The 18,373-nt window shown below is 38.2% G+C and overlaps 2 protein-coding genes across 2 annotated transcripts; one reads left to right on the forward strand and one right to left on the reverse strand.

Annotated features, from left to right (window-relative positions):
- Positions 1–4,388: 4,388 nt before the first annotated feature.
- On the reverse strand, positions 4,389–6,959 carry otud1 (OTU deubiquitinase 1). The gene has a single exon (XM_039666681.2). It carries the CDS (start codon positions 6,151–6,153, stop codon positions 4,861–4,863), a length of 1,293 nt encoding a protein of 430 aa, XP_039522615.2. The 5' UTR covers positions 6,154–6,959; the 3' UTR covers positions 4,389–4,860.
- Positions 6,960–9,383: 2,424 nt separating this feature from the next.
- tgif1 (TGFB-induced factor homeobox 1) lies at positions 9,384–16,888 on the forward strand. Its single transcript, XM_039666682.2, has 3 exons — positions 9,384–9,793; positions 11,796–12,025; positions 15,249–16,888. The coding sequence occupies exons 1-3, from the start codon at positions 9,778–9,780 to the stop codon at positions 15,822–15,824; spliced, it is 822 nt and encodes a 273-aa protein (XP_039522616.2). The 5' UTR covers positions 9,384–9,777; the 3' UTR covers positions 15,825–16,888.
- Positions 16,889–18,373: the final 1,485 nt, after the last annotated feature.

The raw sequence follows: 18,373 nt of genomic DNA on the forward strand, positions 1-18,373 counted from the left end.
CATTGTATTTTATCTCACAGCGCTTGGCGTTCGGACTTATACTGGCATCTAGTGGCTGACACGGGAACTACCACAACATCTCTTGACAGAAAGAGCTCACTTCGAATGCCAAATTGTCAATCTGAAAGGACGGCGAAGATGTGATTTTTTCATGTAAAGGGTAAAAGTTGTACTCGCACCTTATAAGTGCGAACAGAGCCGGCCCGAGCCTTTTGGGGGCCCTAAGCAGAATTTGATTTGGGGGCCACTCCCATGACGCGGAGTCACCTGTGTTTGACGATTATTGACACAAATGTCACGCAATAATGATACATTATAAATGAATACACTTAGGTTATGTATTAGGCTACAACAAAATTAATAGGCCTATAGGATTAATTAGCTAATACAGACTCCTGGATTATTCTTCTGCAAGAACCAAGACAAGCAGACTGATGATGAGTGCTGCTCTGAGCAAACACCGCAGTCAGTGACTTTACAGAGTTCTACATGTAATGTTGGGCATTTACTGTACGCAGAACTTCTAATATGATGTGGATGCCATTCATAATCCTGTTAGATTTTGATGTTTTAGTTTTGAGATTAATAAAATTGTATGCTTTAACCCTTAAAGACCTATACAGCCGCCGGCGGCTAAAAATAACTGTTGTTCTTAAATGTTAAATAACTTTTGAACCGCTGCTCCAATTAGTATGCTTTAAAAAGTCCCATAAAGAGGAGATTCGCGGCTTTTCTGTGATATCGGGTTAATCGCGTTTGGACATTCAGAAGCTCCGTAGTGAATGTGATTGCGTCATCAAGTTTTGATCAGCACTGATTCGTCAAAGAAACCCGTGCGTTTTTTTCCTCTGAGCCAATCATAAATGACTGTTAATGTTTAGTCCCACCCCATCCCCAGATTGGTTAAAACTATCATCTACTCAACCAATAAATATAGTTCTTGGTCTTTTGCACGACCAATTAGCATCTTTCTTTAGAAATTTGAACAGAGGTAAAGTCAAAGTAGTTCATATAGGCTATGTATGTATGTATGTGTGTGTGTGTGTGTTTATATATATATATATATATATATATATATATATATATATATATATATATATATATATATATATATATATATAAGTTTTATTTATATATAAGTTGTTTTTTTTTTTTTTGCTTCATTGTTCTACTACAATGTTTCTATTTATGTTACTTCCTTAACTTTTTTGGACATATCTAAATTGTCAGTATGAAAAACACTGTTTTCACTGAAAATCGCCTATAATAATGTTGTAATAAATACCTATAACTTGCTTAGGGATTGTTGCATGTAGTCAAAATTACATCTGGAAATGTAAAATATCCAAGTACAGCTTTCTAAAGGAAAAAATCCAAACTTCAGGAGGATTTGTTTGAGTTGAGTAAAAAAAATCACTACAAATATGCTGCCGTTTTTCTTAAATCTGGTAAATTCATCCATTCTAAGACAAATTAAATGTAAAATTGGATTATTTAAATGAGATAGATTGAAACTTCAAGTTCTCCTGATAAAAATGATATATGGCACTTGATGCTGACTGCTATAATGGGTTAGAAAAACAAAGAAAAGAACAAGCGGTGCAGGTGCTCCAAAAATGGTCTAGGTCTTTAAGGGTTAACAATGTTTTAACAATGTTATAGCTAAGCATTTTCGGGGGGGGGGGGGGGGGGGGGGGTTTAAGAGAACATTTTGGGAACAAAAATAAACTTCCGCTAAAAACTTTATAAGAAAGTTAGGGGATAATGTTTTAAAAATGTTATGATTAAACCTTTATAGAAGGTCATCACAAAACATTTTCAGAGTGCTAGAGATTGTTATGCCATCTTTTAAGAGAACTTTCGGGGAACAAAAAGAAAACTACCCGCTGAAAATGTTATAAGAACGTCAGGGAATAATGTTCTAACAATGTTAGCATTAAACATATTTAGAATGTTTTTAGAGAATGTTATTAGAACTTTTAAGAGAACATTCTGGGAACAAAAAGAAAACTACCTGAAAATGTTATAAGCATGTCAGGGAATAATGTTCTATGTTAGCACTAAACATAGGCTATTTAAAATGTTTTTAGAGAATGTTATTAGAACTTTTGGTAACACTTTAGAATACGGTTCCTTCGTTAATGAATAACTACACAAGAACTAATGAGTAACACAACATTAAGGTACACTAAAACAAGGTATTACATCGACGTTTAACCACGTTAACCGTGTTAACCATAACCTTTTAAATACTCGACCTAGTTCCATTGCTTAGCAACGGGAAGAAACTCCTGTAACTTCAGTGCCCAACCCGTATCACGACAAGACGTGAAATAATCACGTTGGTCCACTTTGGAAAACGTGTAAATGTCACGGTTTAGTTTAAACTCAAAACCATAAATAGGGCTATACTGCCCTCTGGTGTCAAAATATATTTCTATAATTATTTTTTCCAACGAAATCCGCAATAGATGCAGTGGCTCAGTTGATAAAGCGTTGGGCTTTAATCAAGAAGATCTGAGTTCAATTCCCATACTTGCGTTAAATTGGCCTAAACAATATTTCTTCAACCCTGTTTTTTACAGTCTATGATCTAGACGCATGACTTAAACGCAGGCAGACACAGCAACAGTTGTAACTTGTAGGCATAGTGATCATCAAATCAGAGTTTTGTTGTCTTGAATGATTCATTCATTCAGAGGTCATCTCCTTCTTAATAAACGTCCTGAAACGATGTGGAGAGAGAAATAAAGAGGTGGAATATTGCACTTTACCGGACTTGGATTTACTGGCTTAAATTTGATTATTTTATAATAATGCATAATAGTTACAATCTGTTTGTAAAAATGGATTGTGCTGTTCCACAGGTCTACAGCAGTAAATAGTGATTCAAAGAAAGAACATCCAACAAAGACCCCCATCTACCCCTTAGAGGAGCCACTTTACATAGAGATAACCAGAGATAAGGTCAGTCTTCAGAGTAGTCTATGAGAACACACTTACATGACATGAGATCATCCATATACTCTCATTCCTCATTTGTATCATTTTATTTCACAATCTGGGTGCTGTGTCTTTAAAGGTCAACATTTATGTAAAGCCATGTTCTGGGAACCAAGAACATTTCCTTTAGACTTTTACAGATGTTATAAGCTTGTGTGTCCAACATTTTCCTTGTTGCTAAAAATACATATTTTTTTCAGTATGTATTTGAACAGTGGTCTTCAATCTTTTAGATATGTGATCATTCTCATGCAAGGGACCCCATCCTAAAATTTAAAAGGCAGCTATAAATATTTCATGTTTATGTTTTAAGTTTAAAGGCCCCAGAAGATTATAACAAAAATTAAAAAAAAAATAATAATAATAATTATACTTACTTAGTACTGCACTGTGTATTATTTTAACTTTTATAATTCATTTTATTTTATTATTTTTTGTTTATTAATACGTATTTATAAATATATAATCTAATATTTGTTTTTATTTTTTATCTAAGTTGTATTTTAATCTATTTTTATTTACTTTAATATTTGTATTATTTATTTTAATCTGTTTTTATTAGGGCTGTCATACGATTGTGATTAATCGCATCCAAAATAAAAGTTTGTGTTTACATAATATATGTGGGTGCACATATAATTATATATATATATATATATATATATATATATATATATATATATATATATATATATATATACACACACACACACACACACACACACACACACACACACGCATGCATGTATGTTTAACAAAAAAATATTATTTATATATAAAATATTTATATTTATATATGATATAAATTATATATAAATATATACAAGCATGTGTGTGTATTTATATATATATATATATATATATATATATATATATATATATATATATATATATATATATATATAAAATAATTATACACATGTGCACCCACATATACAGTATTATGTAAACACAAACTTTTATTTTGGATGCGATTAATCTCAATTAATTATTTGACAGCCCTGGTTTTTATTTATTTTTACATTTTTTTACACTGTTTTTATCTAAACATTTTCCCGTGTCCCCTAACACCTCACTGTGGCCCCCTTGGGCATCCTTGGACCCCATTAAAAACCCACATTGGGATACTACTGGGTGTTTTAATCATTTTGATGTTGTTTAAGGTTAATAGTTTAAAACTATATATGTTATCATTTATTCACCATCATGTTGTTCCAATATATTATTCTGTGCAACACAAGATATTTAGAAAAATGACAGAAAGGTATTTTTTTTGTCTTCCACAAAAGAATGAATGTCATCTTTGAATGACTTGAGGGTGAGTAAATTATATGACAGAATTTGGAGATTCTTTTAGGGGTGATATAAATAAACAAGTTTTGAAATAGTTTCAAAAGAATTTATTCAAAAATACATATCTGTAAAATAGATTTCAGGCACTTGAACTTGAGAGAATCATCAGTTTAGTGTACAACACAGCAGTGCAGGTAATGGACTACAGGGGAATAAATATACACACACATAAACATTGACAAGAACCGCTGGAAATGTTTGTTTAAGTGCGACACATTCCAATCAGGTGGATGAAAAGTTCTGCATGACAGATTGCAAAAACAATAAACAGAATATATAAATTCTATAGACAAACATGCAATCAAAGCTAAGAAACATTCACTCAGTCCTTATTTTGCATTTCGCACCACAAATCATCTTTTGCACTGCACTTCAACACATTTATGAAAAAGACACACAAAGATAGAAATGTAATAAATTAAGGCAATATTTAATCACGCAAGGAATCAAAGTGCAATCCGTTTGGAAACATCAGAATGAGTTACAGTGTTCTCCGACGGAGTTTCAGTGCAGTCCGTTCTGCTCGATGTACATTTTGGAAAGGGACGCCGCCATGGACTTGGCCAACTCCTCGTCCCTCTTGCGCTGCACCTGCGTGTGACGGCACCAGTCGTCATACTCCGGGTTGGGCTGACAACTGTCCAGCAGCACATCATAATGACCATTACTAAGCCAGCTCAACCATATGGCCGGTTTAGACAAGTCATCTTCGCCCAGGTAGTGCACCATGGTTGATACCGTCGGGCTTTCCACACTACCCCCAGTGGTCAAGTAGATATTCACATTCAGCATCTGACTCATGGCCAACAGCTCCGGATAGCCGGCCCATGCACCGTCCTGGGCCGCATTGATCAGAAACTCCCCGACGTCTCCTTCGATGATGGGGTTGAACTCCTCCAGGTGGTCAGCGATGTGGTGCATGGTTTGCTCTCTCAGCTCCTTGTGCCTTGACTGGTCCCCATAAGCCGCCTTGGAAATAGCCCGGTACAGGCAGTTCCCATCTGGGATGATGTGAAAGCGGTATTTCTGCCTGTCGTGAAGGTATTTGTTTTGTTTCTCCACTTCGGCCAAGTAACGGGTAACCTTGTTGTCGACGTCACTTTTGTTGGGTGTCACTGCGGGCTCCTGGAGGATGCGCAGCTCAAAGACCGGATCTTCGATGCTTTCCTGCCTTTGGGGGTCTTTAGGGGCTTCTGATGAATCAGGTCTTTGCGTGGTTTCATAAGTTCTGGAGGGTGTGGCATCACTTGATAAACATGGCTCGCGTCTTCTCTCAAAAACTCTGTAGCTGTCATGATCAAAAAACCTATCATAGAGAATTGATTTTTTCTCACTTATGTCATCGTTACCATCCTCAAAAACGCCTCTTCTGGGATCCAAGTCCAAGACGGAATCAGAGTGGTGATGATTATCTCCGTTAACTGCGCAGGAAACCCGTTTGTAGTGCGTCTCCAGAGGTCTGTGGTTTGTGCGCGGCTCCTTCGAGATGTGAATAGGCACAGATCTCTCCACGCCATCCGGTCGCGTGATGATTATCTCCGCGGTGGAAGTGTAGAAAACCGGCCTCATCGAGGTGGCCTCATAACATGAAAAAGCAGGCATGTTCGCTTCAGTCTGTTGACTCTGTTCCCCTCCAGACAAATAGTCCGAATGAGCTATTGTGGCGCTTCCGTTAACGGCGTTTCTGACCCCCTCCAAAGAACCCGAACTTGTCGTTGTTGCGTTACTGGTGAGAGTTACGGAAACTTTCCGAGAGGAGCCGGGATAGTGTGTTAACGCGCTGCTGTACAAGTGCATTTTCAACGTCCACCCTTTATACAATACGCCTAGGCCTCGTTGTTACCGAATGATGACAACACGGTCCAAAAATAATCTCTGTCATCAATAGCAGCGAATGTGTAGGGAGCGTTTCCATGGATCCTCGTTCCCCGCTGCTACAAAGTTGTCTTGCGTCAGCCCCAAAGCAACCCTAATTTTAGCGCGAGCACTGGTAACAGGACCCCGGGTCTCTGACACACCGCCCGAGACGAGGAGTCGACCTGCACCCCGCGGGAATGCGAAAGATGTGATGTGTCACTGGGACTCTCGGCGTTGCTCTCGCTTCTGTCCGTGTTTACGCTAGCGCGCGCGTCAGGGCGGCGTCGCCAGATTGGAATGCGTGCAGTTTGCCAAGAGGCCGCGGGTTCCCAAACAGCTCAAAGCGGTCCAGCGTCTCAACAGCGAGGAAGTCCCGCCTCACACTAAACTTCATTGGTCCTACTTAATCAAGGAGAGTTGGCTATAAATCACCGTAAGCATATTAAAGACTTTTCTAGAAAATGTAGTCAGGTTGATATGGCATGATCAACCCAAAGCTTCAATCCAGTGAGTTTTTTCCCCTTAAAAGTAATGCAGATTATTTGCTCGTTGTAGCTTTCCCTTATATGGTTTTAAACTCCCATTTGACAAGCAGTTTCAGAATTGTGAACATTTTATTCACACTACTAATTCCATAATCAGAGTTCCTGAATATTCTGATTCATGACCTCATCCCTCATGACATCATATTCTGCAAAGAGAAACTCAAAACCCCTTTACTGCACCTGTTCTGTCCTCTCTCCTTTAGATCTATCTATCTATCTATCTATCTATCTATCTATCTATCTATCTATCTATCTATCTATCTATCTATCTATCTATCTATCTATCTATCTATCTATCTATCTATCTATCTATCTATCTATCTATCTATCTATCTATCTATTTGTCTGTCTATCTATAGATAAGTGAAGTCACTGAAAGGATCGTGGTTAAATTGACGGTACGTTAAAACGACACAAGTTTGAAAATAGCTTCCACATAAGTTTCATGAATAGTTCCACAGTGTTCTCATGCCCCTTCATGCTTGATGTCCTCCTCTGACACCTCCTAGAAGAGATCACTATACACTGCCTATTTAACAGCCAATTTGTACAGGTTAGCATATCAGATGTTAAGACAGAGCATTGTAATTGCTATTACACAGGTACATTTATATCGAATAGACTATAATATATATATAGGCTTGATGTTTTATAAAAGATAAGTCATTAGTATGTTTACCAATAGGTGGCAATCAAATGCTCGACGCTGTTTTTGGAGTAACACGTCTGCAGTTCAGCAATGTAACACCAGGGGGAGCTATTGGTCTCTGTTTATCGGATAATAGCAACACGCCTTTTTTTGACTAAAATGACTGTTACACAATCCAGAGCTGTGTCAGGTTTATGAGAAATCGTGAATCATCATCACGTCCATTGTAGTACAGCCAATCTGCATAAAGACATTACCCGAGTTTTTAAGCTACTTGTTTCCTTTAACAAAGACAACGATTAACAAAGATGTTTTGTAGTAGGCCTTCGATTGCTGTGGACATGGACTATTGTTTACGTCAAATCCAGAATAACCTGTGCTCTTATCAACAGCAGTAAATTGAGAATTAAGGCCAGTCAGACGTATGACGCAGGCACGCCTCGCATGGAAAAGTCAACGACCTGACCTATATCTTCAGACTCCAAATACAGCGTTCTAAGCCTTACCGCCATGTGCCTCAAGTGTTTTGACTAGCCAGATTCGCTTGGTTTTGTTAAAGGGCTGCGTCTGAATCATTATGTAGGTCTATAATAACGTGTAACCTGTGCGTGGGCACCATTTGACGCGAAAATTCTGAACTGTTTTGATTGATGCGCCTTTGGAACCACAACAGACGAACACAGGGTTCAATAAAGAGAGATAATCAGCGTTAAGAATTCTGAAACTGCTGTGATTTGAATTAGGGACGCGTCACCAGGACAGCTGAAGAAACAAACGATTCTTGCTTTACAACCATCTAATCCCAACGGTCAACTGGGTATCACGCAGCGCTGCGCCAACAGGAAGCATCACGCACTGCTTACAAATGGAGCTGTGATGGGAACCGAGCAATCCTTACTCAGAATCAGAACCCCGTTTTTAAAGTGGTTCAGGACCATTTCTTTAAAACCTTCGGAAAACCTTCCTAAAATGTTGTGATCGTGTTTGTTTTGTTCACCACCACTGATTAGCAGCCGCTACTAAATCTAAAGCGCAGAACATAAAGCAACCAGTGTATCCGATTCCTGAACAAATGACTCATTTGAGTCGGTTCTTTTAATGAATTGAAAACACTTACAGCGCCAACAGAGTAGTCCGATTCCTGAGACGATGACTCTTACAAGCCGGTTCTTTTCAGTGAATCATGCACACGAATGATTCGTATGGCTGGTTCTTTACAGTGAATCAAAACACTTGAATTATTCTGACTCGCTTACTAAATAGCGAGTTATTGTTGCAAAACTTTCACTAACTACTGTGTGTTGTGTTATGTTTTACTCGTGAGATTAAATTAAAACGCACGCTAATTGTAATCAGTAATTTCTTAATATAGTTTTGTTTAGTTCGTATTTTTAATATCCTACATGTACGGCCAACTGCTGGGTTGCATGTATGCACGCGCCGCGTCTAAAAAGTCTGAGAAGTCAATTAAAAACTGTAAACATGTTATGCAAGAATTGTTAAACTGGTTTCTATGTGTTCTAGATGTTCTGATAAAATAAAAAAATAAATAAAAATGAGTGCATATACAGCTAAAACGTTCTAAAAGAATCATAAATGGAACCGGATATTCCTTAGGATTCTCTCACAGCATCATGGACATCTGTCACCTGAAATAAATGCCGCATTGCACCTGATAACACATCAACACTATCCTGCAGCAACACATTTTTGCCATTTTTTAAAATCTCAGTGAAAAATACAACGCACATCCAAAAATATTGTATTGGAGTAGGGCGCCTAACAGAAGTATGCTGATGAAAGCAAAGCAGCCCCAAATATATCCCTGCCATGTGTCTGCCTCTTGGTAATGTTAACCTACATTCATAATAAACCAGCTTCCTGTCTCTCTGCCGCAGTCATTAAAGGGAAACGTGCAGGAACTAGATCCAATTCAATGTCCAAAACACATCTCCACAAACACATCCGTCGTGCTAGGATCGATCTCTGCACGTTTAAGTTTCGAATTGGTTTGTCAAAAAGCTATTTTTCGGTCTCTTTTACTCCTTTTTGAGTGTCTGATGTCAGATTTTTCCCTCTTGCCCTCGGAGGGGGAGGATCTAACCGCGTTGAGTCACGCAGCTGTCAAAGATAGCTGTCACCCAGTTTCCACATCAAACACACTGAATGAGACGCGCAGCCTGTCCCAGGTACCCGACAATGTGTTGCGTCTCCGACAAATGAAAAACGCGCTCCGTGGCGATTCCTCGACAAAAAGAAACATTTCTCTCGATACTTCGTAACAATCTGGAATATTACAGTTGTGTGTGATTAAACCGAGGAAGAATCGACCTCCTTGTTGCCAACGTGAAAAGGGGAATTTTGACGGACATGAAGACCAAAAAGGGTATGTTTCGTCTCGATGTGGGTGATATAGCAGCGATATATGATTTATTTTTTAATCGGTGATTGTAACAAATGGATCTAACTTGTCGGTGATGGTTGAACAGAAAACGTCTGGCATTGTCTGCTATTGTTTTCCGCTGCAGACAAAACAGCCTTTTTCTCACCATGTGCTGGCGGGCTGTCACAACGAGCCGTTTCGCGTTATTAACACACATTCACAATATAAGCTTTGATTTGTACAAACATGGTTATATAGCTTAGCAGTTGCTTGTATTTTAGATCTTTTATAGTGTTGGCCCACGAACCAATCTATAGCTATAACTTTAAATGTCTCAAAGGTAACTCTTATAAGGGTTTTGTCGTGCATGTTTAAGTGTGTAAATGCCTTCGTGTAATAACGTTAGTTGAACTCGTTGGCTTGGGAAAAAATGTTCACGCGCTCAGAGTTTCTCATAACACTGACCCAAGTTTTGTTGGGAAAATGAGGGAAACTTTCCAAGTGTTTTTCTCTCTCTCTCTTTTTTTACCGACGACTACTTTGTTGCGTTCTCAGCATCTGAACATGTTGTCGTGGTGTGAAATGTGCAACAATAAATGCTGACCTCCTTTTGTGAAGTTTGTGTATTTCGCGCCGCTTCCTCGAGGCGACGCTTTCACATTCCCTCCGACCTCGTGTCTCTCACAGCACACAATAGAGCCCGAGCTATTTTCTGTTATTAAGTTAATATTTATCTTGTATTATGACGTATGACCGAGTAGAGAGTCGTGTCAGCCTTTTATCTGTCACCTGACGTGATTTCACACGTTTTAGTCTAGTATAAAGTCGAAAAAACAGAGTTTGAAATGTCCCACAAACGACATTCTTTTGTTCGGTCTTGAGATTTGCAACAGGTTCCCCTCCCCCTCCTCCTCATGTAGGCCGACGACGAAGTTAACGTTACTTCTTATTACTCCTCTTCACAAATTTAATCGTTTTCTCACACAGCATCAAAGATAAACGTCTACGTGGTTCAGTCATTTCGTTTTTACACCGTTAAGTCCCACGCTCACACAAGAGCTGAAGTTGGGGAAAGTTTTCTTTCACTTACACGGTGCTCATGGAATAAAAGTCCCCTCCAGCACTTTGAGTGATAACTGTTACTTAGGATCAAGTGGTAATGATATTCAAGTCATCATCATAAGCAGGAAAAGTTGTCATATCAGCACTTAAATAGATAGTCAGAGCAAAATCATTACTCTGTCATCTTTTACTCACCCTCATGTTATTCCATACCCACATTACTTTCTTACCACAAAAGGATTTGTTAGGCAGAATGAGACTCACTCATGATTCACTTATTCTTTTTCATACAATTTAAGTACATAGTGATTGATACTGTCATTCTGCCTTTGAAGACAATCCTGTTTGAGGGTAAGAAAATATTGACAGAATTTTATTTTTAGGTGAACTGGCCCTTTAAAACTGCAGTTTTAAAACAAAACAGTATGTTTATCCAAAGTTTTTCAGAGTGTGTTTACAGTGCTCAGAAATGCACAATGACACCTAGAGTCTGTGATGCATCCACTTCATCCATGAATCACATGGCTTTGCTTGACAGCAGGGATGTGACACATCAGCTGCCACACACACTCTCTCTTACAGACGCACGCTTATACATGCATACAGACGGCCAGGCGCTGTTGTGTAGTGTTCTGCAGTTGGCATTTTGGAGGGAGAGACTGTGTGTGTGTAAGATAGGGGGAGGAGGAGAGTCCTTTGCAGGGGTTGGGGGGTTGATGTTTGACTGGGTGTCTTTTGTCTTCCTTCACACACATGGGTACACACTGATTCCAGTTCCCCGAATCACACTTATTGACTGTTTAAAAACATTGCTCATATATATCAACTTGACTTCATACTTTTCTTGGTTCTCAAAGCCTTTTTTGCATAGAAAGAGAGAATAATGTTGTAAACTTAATAGTTTTTTTTAAGTGGCAGTGTTTCTTGTCTCGCATGCCTACAGGTGTGTTGGCGATGTCCGGTAGCGAGACGGACGACGAGGACAGTTTGGATGTGCCTCTTGACCTCTCTTCAAATGGAGGAGGGTCAGGGAAGAGAAAGAGGAGAGGAAACTTGCCCAAAGAGTCAGTACAGATACTCCGGGACTGGCTCTACCAACACCGCTACAATGCTTATCCTTCAGAGCAGGAAAAAGCCCTGCTGTCCAAGCAGACCCATCTCTCCACACTACAGGTACTGATCATCTATAGAAGTGTGTAAATGTGACCTAAAACAGAATTAAGAAAACAAAAACAAACAAGGAAACAACTGCATGTAATACAGCTTTAAGAATAATCAAAGTTCCCATGGTAATGAAAATCTGGATATCAGGGGATGTTAAAACTCACTTCCAAGCAGTATTATTTGTATATTAATGAAGCATTTAATAATATTTCCAATGAGCTTAATTTTTTTAACTCAATTTCAGTTTGTTTTTCATATTTTATTTCAATTACAAAAAACAACTTCTTAGTTCTAGTTAACAGCACTGTTTTCAGACCTGGAAAAGTCACAAATCTTGTATACTTTTTTCTAGTTTTAGTTTGTTGTGAACTATTTGATTGTTTAGAAATTGCTCGTAGTGATTGCAACATCTAAAATACTGTATATAAATTAGATTAAAGAATGTAATATATCAAAAATGGACTGGAAAGTCATGTAAATTCATTGGCCAAGTTTGGAAACTCTGAATAAATAGAAATTCGAATGACTCAAAGCAGTTTCTGAAGTTATGCTTCAGACAAGGTCTGAAGTTTCTCACGACTGCTTGTTTCTGTCAAGAATGCGAAGGGGGAATTTTTTAGTTTTCTGCTTTGTTGATCAGTAATTTATTTATATGCTTCACTGGAGAGCAGTTAACTGTCATCAATGTCTAGTTCAACTGACATTGTGTGAAGGAAACTGGAAGGTTCAATGTCATAAATAGAAGAGAGCCAAAATAAATACGTCAGAGAAAGAAAAAGTCAGCTCTTTTCGCTAGCGCTACTGCGTTTAAGATCACACGTTCGGTCCCCGCTGAGTTTTAGCGTCATATAAACAACACTTCCTGTGAATGCAGTCAATGGAGAGAATTCCTGTGGACAGATGAGTGAATAACTGTTTTGAGTCATCTGAGATGTAGCCACATAGAGGGAGAGAGAGGGAGAGAGAGAGACTTGCTCAGACACTGGGCCAGGAATTTCCCCTGCGCTCAGCCAGCTGTCTCACTAACAATAGGGAGACACAATACACACACATTAACATAGTGAAGACTACCAGGCTCAGGCGGACCGTTGGATACACAATACAGCCCCATTACCCAGAGAGCCAAAGAGGCTTCTCTTCTGAAGAGACTCACTGGAAGACAATACAGGAGCATTACCATACTGAGGACTGCATCTTGAAAACAACCCCTTTAGATACTGAGAAAGAAAAGTTATTTCATTATGCCATAACGTGTGTATTGTGAAAGTAGGCCAGAATAGAATTGTAAAAGTCAAAACAGCGCTCTCTCTCTCTATTCATGATTATTTATAATTATTAAATTATATATTTTTAATTATTATAATTAAAATGTATATCATTATAATAATAATCTTTATATGACGCTTTTCTGGGTACTCAAAGCGCTTTACATAGAATTGGGAAATCTCCTCAGCCACCACCATTATATATATATATATATATATAATTAAATTATATATTTTTTAATTAAAACATTAAAAATTAAAAATCGTTGATCGACCCTATTAAATTTATATATATATATAATTAACATTGATTTTAAGTTCCTTGCTTAATAGGATTCATTTTACATCTGCAATGTAAACGATCGGTTACCTGTGGTGCATTATCTACATTGACTCAAAAGGCCAGTGGAGTTCAATTGTTGATATAAACTAAAGGTGTTAACAGTCAGCCATTACTAATGAAGTAATTGGTCTTTTTGTAGATATGCATACTTCAGTCACTTGTGTTTTTCTATAGCCTGAAATGTTGGATTTGCATTAGAGTAGATCTCACACCCCCTCAGGTGAGACTCGCCAGAGCCATGAAAGATACAGCGCTATTAGCATGATTAAGGCCTAAGGCCCTTAGGCCCAACAAAGAGCCCAATCTGAGGGATAAAGGTGAACTGTTACTTAGGTGATTGAAAGAAATCCTCACCGCCAAGAGCTTCCTGCTTTCAACTGCCAACTCAGCTTTTTAAAAGAGGAAAAAACAAAAATAGAGGCAGAGATCCGTCACATGTTAACTCAATACAGCCTCATGAATTTCCATTTTAAACTTGAGCAAGACAGCGTGCGAACAAAATGAACAAAACAAAAGGTTTTATAGGACTATAGGCTTTGAACTTTGAAAGAAAATAACAGGTGGTAGAAGTTAGAGATAGAATTTGAGGTTGTTCTTTCTGCTTAATTATGTATGTTTTTATTGTAATGCTTTAGGTTTAGTATCTTTTTAATAAAAACTTAATTTAAGTTAATAAAAATAACTTTAAAATGTATATTTCTTTTTATTTTCTGGCTTTAAAGAACATTTAATGTTCTTTAAAAATATAATATTTAAAAAGTACATATTAAATGATCTACTACGTCATTATTGGGTTGTAGGACATGATTAAAAATATTAGGGCTGTCAAACGATTAATCGCGTCCAAAATAAAAGTTTGTGTTTACAAAATATATGTGGGTGCACTGTGTATAATTATTTTGTATATATAAATACACACAAATGCTTGTATAATTAAGAAAAAAAATCTTTTATATATATAAAATATTAATTAATAAAAATATTAATTATATTTAAATATATAATATAGATTATATATAAATCTATACACAGCATATACATGAAAATATTTCTTAAATATATACAAGCATGTGTGTGTATTTATATATATAAATTATACACAGTGCACCCACATATATTATGTAAACACAAACTTTTATTTTGAATGCGATTAATCGCGATTACTGTAATCACATTTTAATACAGTAAAATGTTTGATCCTGTTATTAATATTTTTTAGGGCTGTCAAACGATTAATCGCATCCAAAATAAAAGCTTGTGTTTACATAATATATCTGGGTGCACTGTGTATAATTATTTTGTATTTATATAAATACACACACATGCTTGTATATTTAAGAAAAAAATATTATTGATATATACAATATTTATATATAATAAAAAAATAAATATAAATCTATACACAGCATATACATGAAAATATTTCTTAAATATATACAAGCATGTGTGTGTATTTATATATATAAAATAATTATACACAGTGCACCCACATATATTATGTAAACACAAACTTTTATTTTGGACGCGATTAATCGTTCGACAGCCCTAAAAAATATTAATAACATATGATCGTATCTACATTTAAGGATTAGCATTTTAATGTATCATAATCTTCTCTGCACAGGTGTGCAACTGGTTTATAAACGCCCGGCGACGACTCCTTCCCGAGATGCTCCGGAAAGACGGCAAGGACCCCAACCAGTTCACCATCTCGCGGCGGGGCAGCAAGGGTGGCGAGATGCTCAGCGACAACTCCCAGTCCCCGAAACACGGTCTGCTCGCCAACGGAGAGGACCGCAACAGCTACGAGCCCGGCTCGCCTCACTCGACCAGCAACACGCCCACTTCTAACGGTTACCCCAAAAAAGCCCTGTCCCCCAAAACACCCCCCTCGCCCGGACCCGTCTTACCCAGACCCTCCGTCATCTGCCACACCACCATCACCACGGGCACGCAAGGCATCGGCTCGACAACGCGCCTCGGCGTGGAGGGAGCCACAGAGCTGCCTCTCACAGACGTGTCCGGCCTGTTCGGGTGTCGAGGGGAGGGTAACGTCAGCCCCCAGAGCGGCCTGTTCAACACCCCGCCGCCCACCCCGCCCGACCTCACCCAGGACTTCAGCGGCTTCCAGTTGCTGGTTGACGTGGCGCTGAAGAGGGCCGCAGAAATGGAGCTGCAGGCCAAACAGCTCCTCGCCTGAAGACAGAAAACACGGATGGATGAATGAAAAAGCTTCATCGATGTTTGTTTCTTGCCCCCCTCCCCTTCCCAAAAAACTTGACTGAGCAACAGAAAGCAAACAAGCATGGCCTGATCATTTCTATTTTTGGTAAATGTAAATCAAATTGATGAGGATTCCTTTATGTAAAGCATTTCAAGGTGCCTTGGCAGTCGGTTCTTTTTTTTTTTTATTCCATTTTTATGTAAATAAATATGTATCTTTTCATTTTGTACACAGGGGACCAAAACCAAACACAGTAATACGACTTCCTGTCTTTCCTTCTTTACAAGAAGACAAGCTCTTCTCCCATTCCTCATGAGTCTTTCTTTCTCGTTTTCAGAGATTCGGCTCTATGATTGTCGATTTTGCCTCATTTTTAGAGAACACGTCTGATACTCTGCCTCGTTTTTTTGCACAAAATGGCAGGTCATCTCAGTATCTTATCAACTCTAGCTTTCTCTCCAACAGACTCTAATCACTACTGCACCGGGTCATTCTGTGTCTCATAGATGTTCAGTTTTTTATATTGTTTTTTTTTTTTTTCCGTTGTAAAATTTCAGATGCTGTCGTTAGTACGTTTCTTTTTTTTTTTCCTTTTGTTACTCTTGAGGGATATTCAGATGTAGCAGAACTATAGTCTGAGGTTTCCTCTGAATACTCAGTGTAGAAACGGCCAGTGAATGTGCCCACATGCTCCTCACACCACCCCTAAACACACACACACGCACACACACACACACACACACACTCCTTGGACAAGTGAGCTGGAAGAATGAACACTACATGAATTGTATTAATTCTTTTTTTATTTCTTTTTTGTTTTGTTTATTAAGTTGAGACCACTTTCAGAGGATAATGGAAAGAATGGTTTTATGTCACCAAATATGTTGATTTCAAGGTTTTTGAACCTTAGACCAGTGCATTTACAGTAGCCAATGTGACATGATGCCCAATGATGTGACTTCTCCTCCTTACTGTGCAATGTATGTGGCAAATAGGGGTCACACGGTGTTTAAATAAAGTTTTGTTTTCTACAAAATGAATTTTCTTTCTTCTGCTTATTTTTAACTACATTGTTCGATAAGTGTTTGAAGTGTTAAAATGGAAAGGTTCTTACAATCAAGGCTGTTTTTTATTTTTTATTTTAACATGGGAAAGATCAGCCTTCAGATGACACTTCTTTCCAGTAGTGTTTGAAAAATGAAATAACGCGCAAGGTCAGATTGAAAATGTAGATTGCTTTCATAAAGCGGAAGCCCACATCCGAACGTTGTGATTTATACCAATCCAACACTGCCCTACCTTGACATCTCGCACATATTAAAGGCATGTTCTTACAGGCTATTGCTAAATCATACTGACATTCTTCTGTGTGTGTAAGCTTCACAAGAACGCCAATTAGCATAATCCTGCATTTAATTAGCGGTAGCTAAAACCAGACGTCAGCGATGGCTTGCCAATGGCGTCTGTGTGAGTGTGCATGTCTGTATCTGAGCACAGACAATAAAGACGGATTAGCGGGGACACGTCTGTCCTGGATATTCAATCACACTCGGTTAGACAGCTGTTCTTTACTTTGGACTTCTCACTGGGCTGAGATCCAAACAAACCCCTCAATGGGTCATTGGTCTAGTGATCAAAGTGATTAGCAGCTCAAAGCGGTTAATTAACCGAACACCTATATTTAAAAAGACATTAAGTTCTATGATACTAAAGAATTTTTGGATGGAAGGGATGTCTCGCACGTATTAGATGAGAGTTGATCTGTTCTTTGGGTTCATCTGTGGAAGAAGCCTGAAGCTGTCCACTAATAGTCAAAGAAGATCTGTTCGCCTGCTCAGGCCTCAGGCAATGATTTATAACGGAAAGCCTGTTTTCAACTCAGAGTGAAATATATATGGTAATAAAGTTTAAAATAAGCAATTGTAAGATATGAAGTAACTGTGAGAAGTGAAGTTACGTAAAATAAAGTCACAATCACGAGTTGCGATTGCGAGTTAGAAAGTCACAAAGACGTAAAGGTGGAATAGTGGTGAGAAACTTAAAGAGATAGTTCACTTTGAAATAAATTTTTGGTATGTTTAGCTTACCTCAAGGGCATCCAAGATGTAGGTGTCTTTGTTTCCAGAGTATTTTCAATTTTGATATTTGTAGGTCAAACCGTTCTTGTCTGTCAGTCATATAATGCAGGTCTATGGGGTCCACCTCAAAGAGCATGCACAGAGAAGTCCAAATTAAACATGATTTAATGACTCGTAAATGTAAGTACACATTGATGGCCTAAGACACGAAACGAGCGGTTTGTGTGAGAAAACGAAGAGTATTTATATTGTTTTTACCTTGTTTAACCACAGCCACGTCCAAGTGATCTAAAGGCACGAGCGCTTCGGTCTGCGCAAGTGCCGGAAAGCGCCGGAAGTGATCTCTTGCGTGGTTGCGAAAAAAATCACTTCCGGGGCTTTCCGGCGCACTTGCGCAGACAGCAGTACTTGGACGTGACTGTGATTACAAGAGGTAAAAACAATATA

This window comes from Pimephales promelas, chromosome 22 (genome assembly GCF_988280905.1).
Source record: "Pimephales promelas chromosome 22, fPimPro1.hap1.1, whole genome shotgun sequence".
Lineage (NCBI taxonomy): Eukaryota > Metazoa > Chordata > Actinopteri > Cypriniformes > Leuciscidae > Pimephales > Pimephales promelas.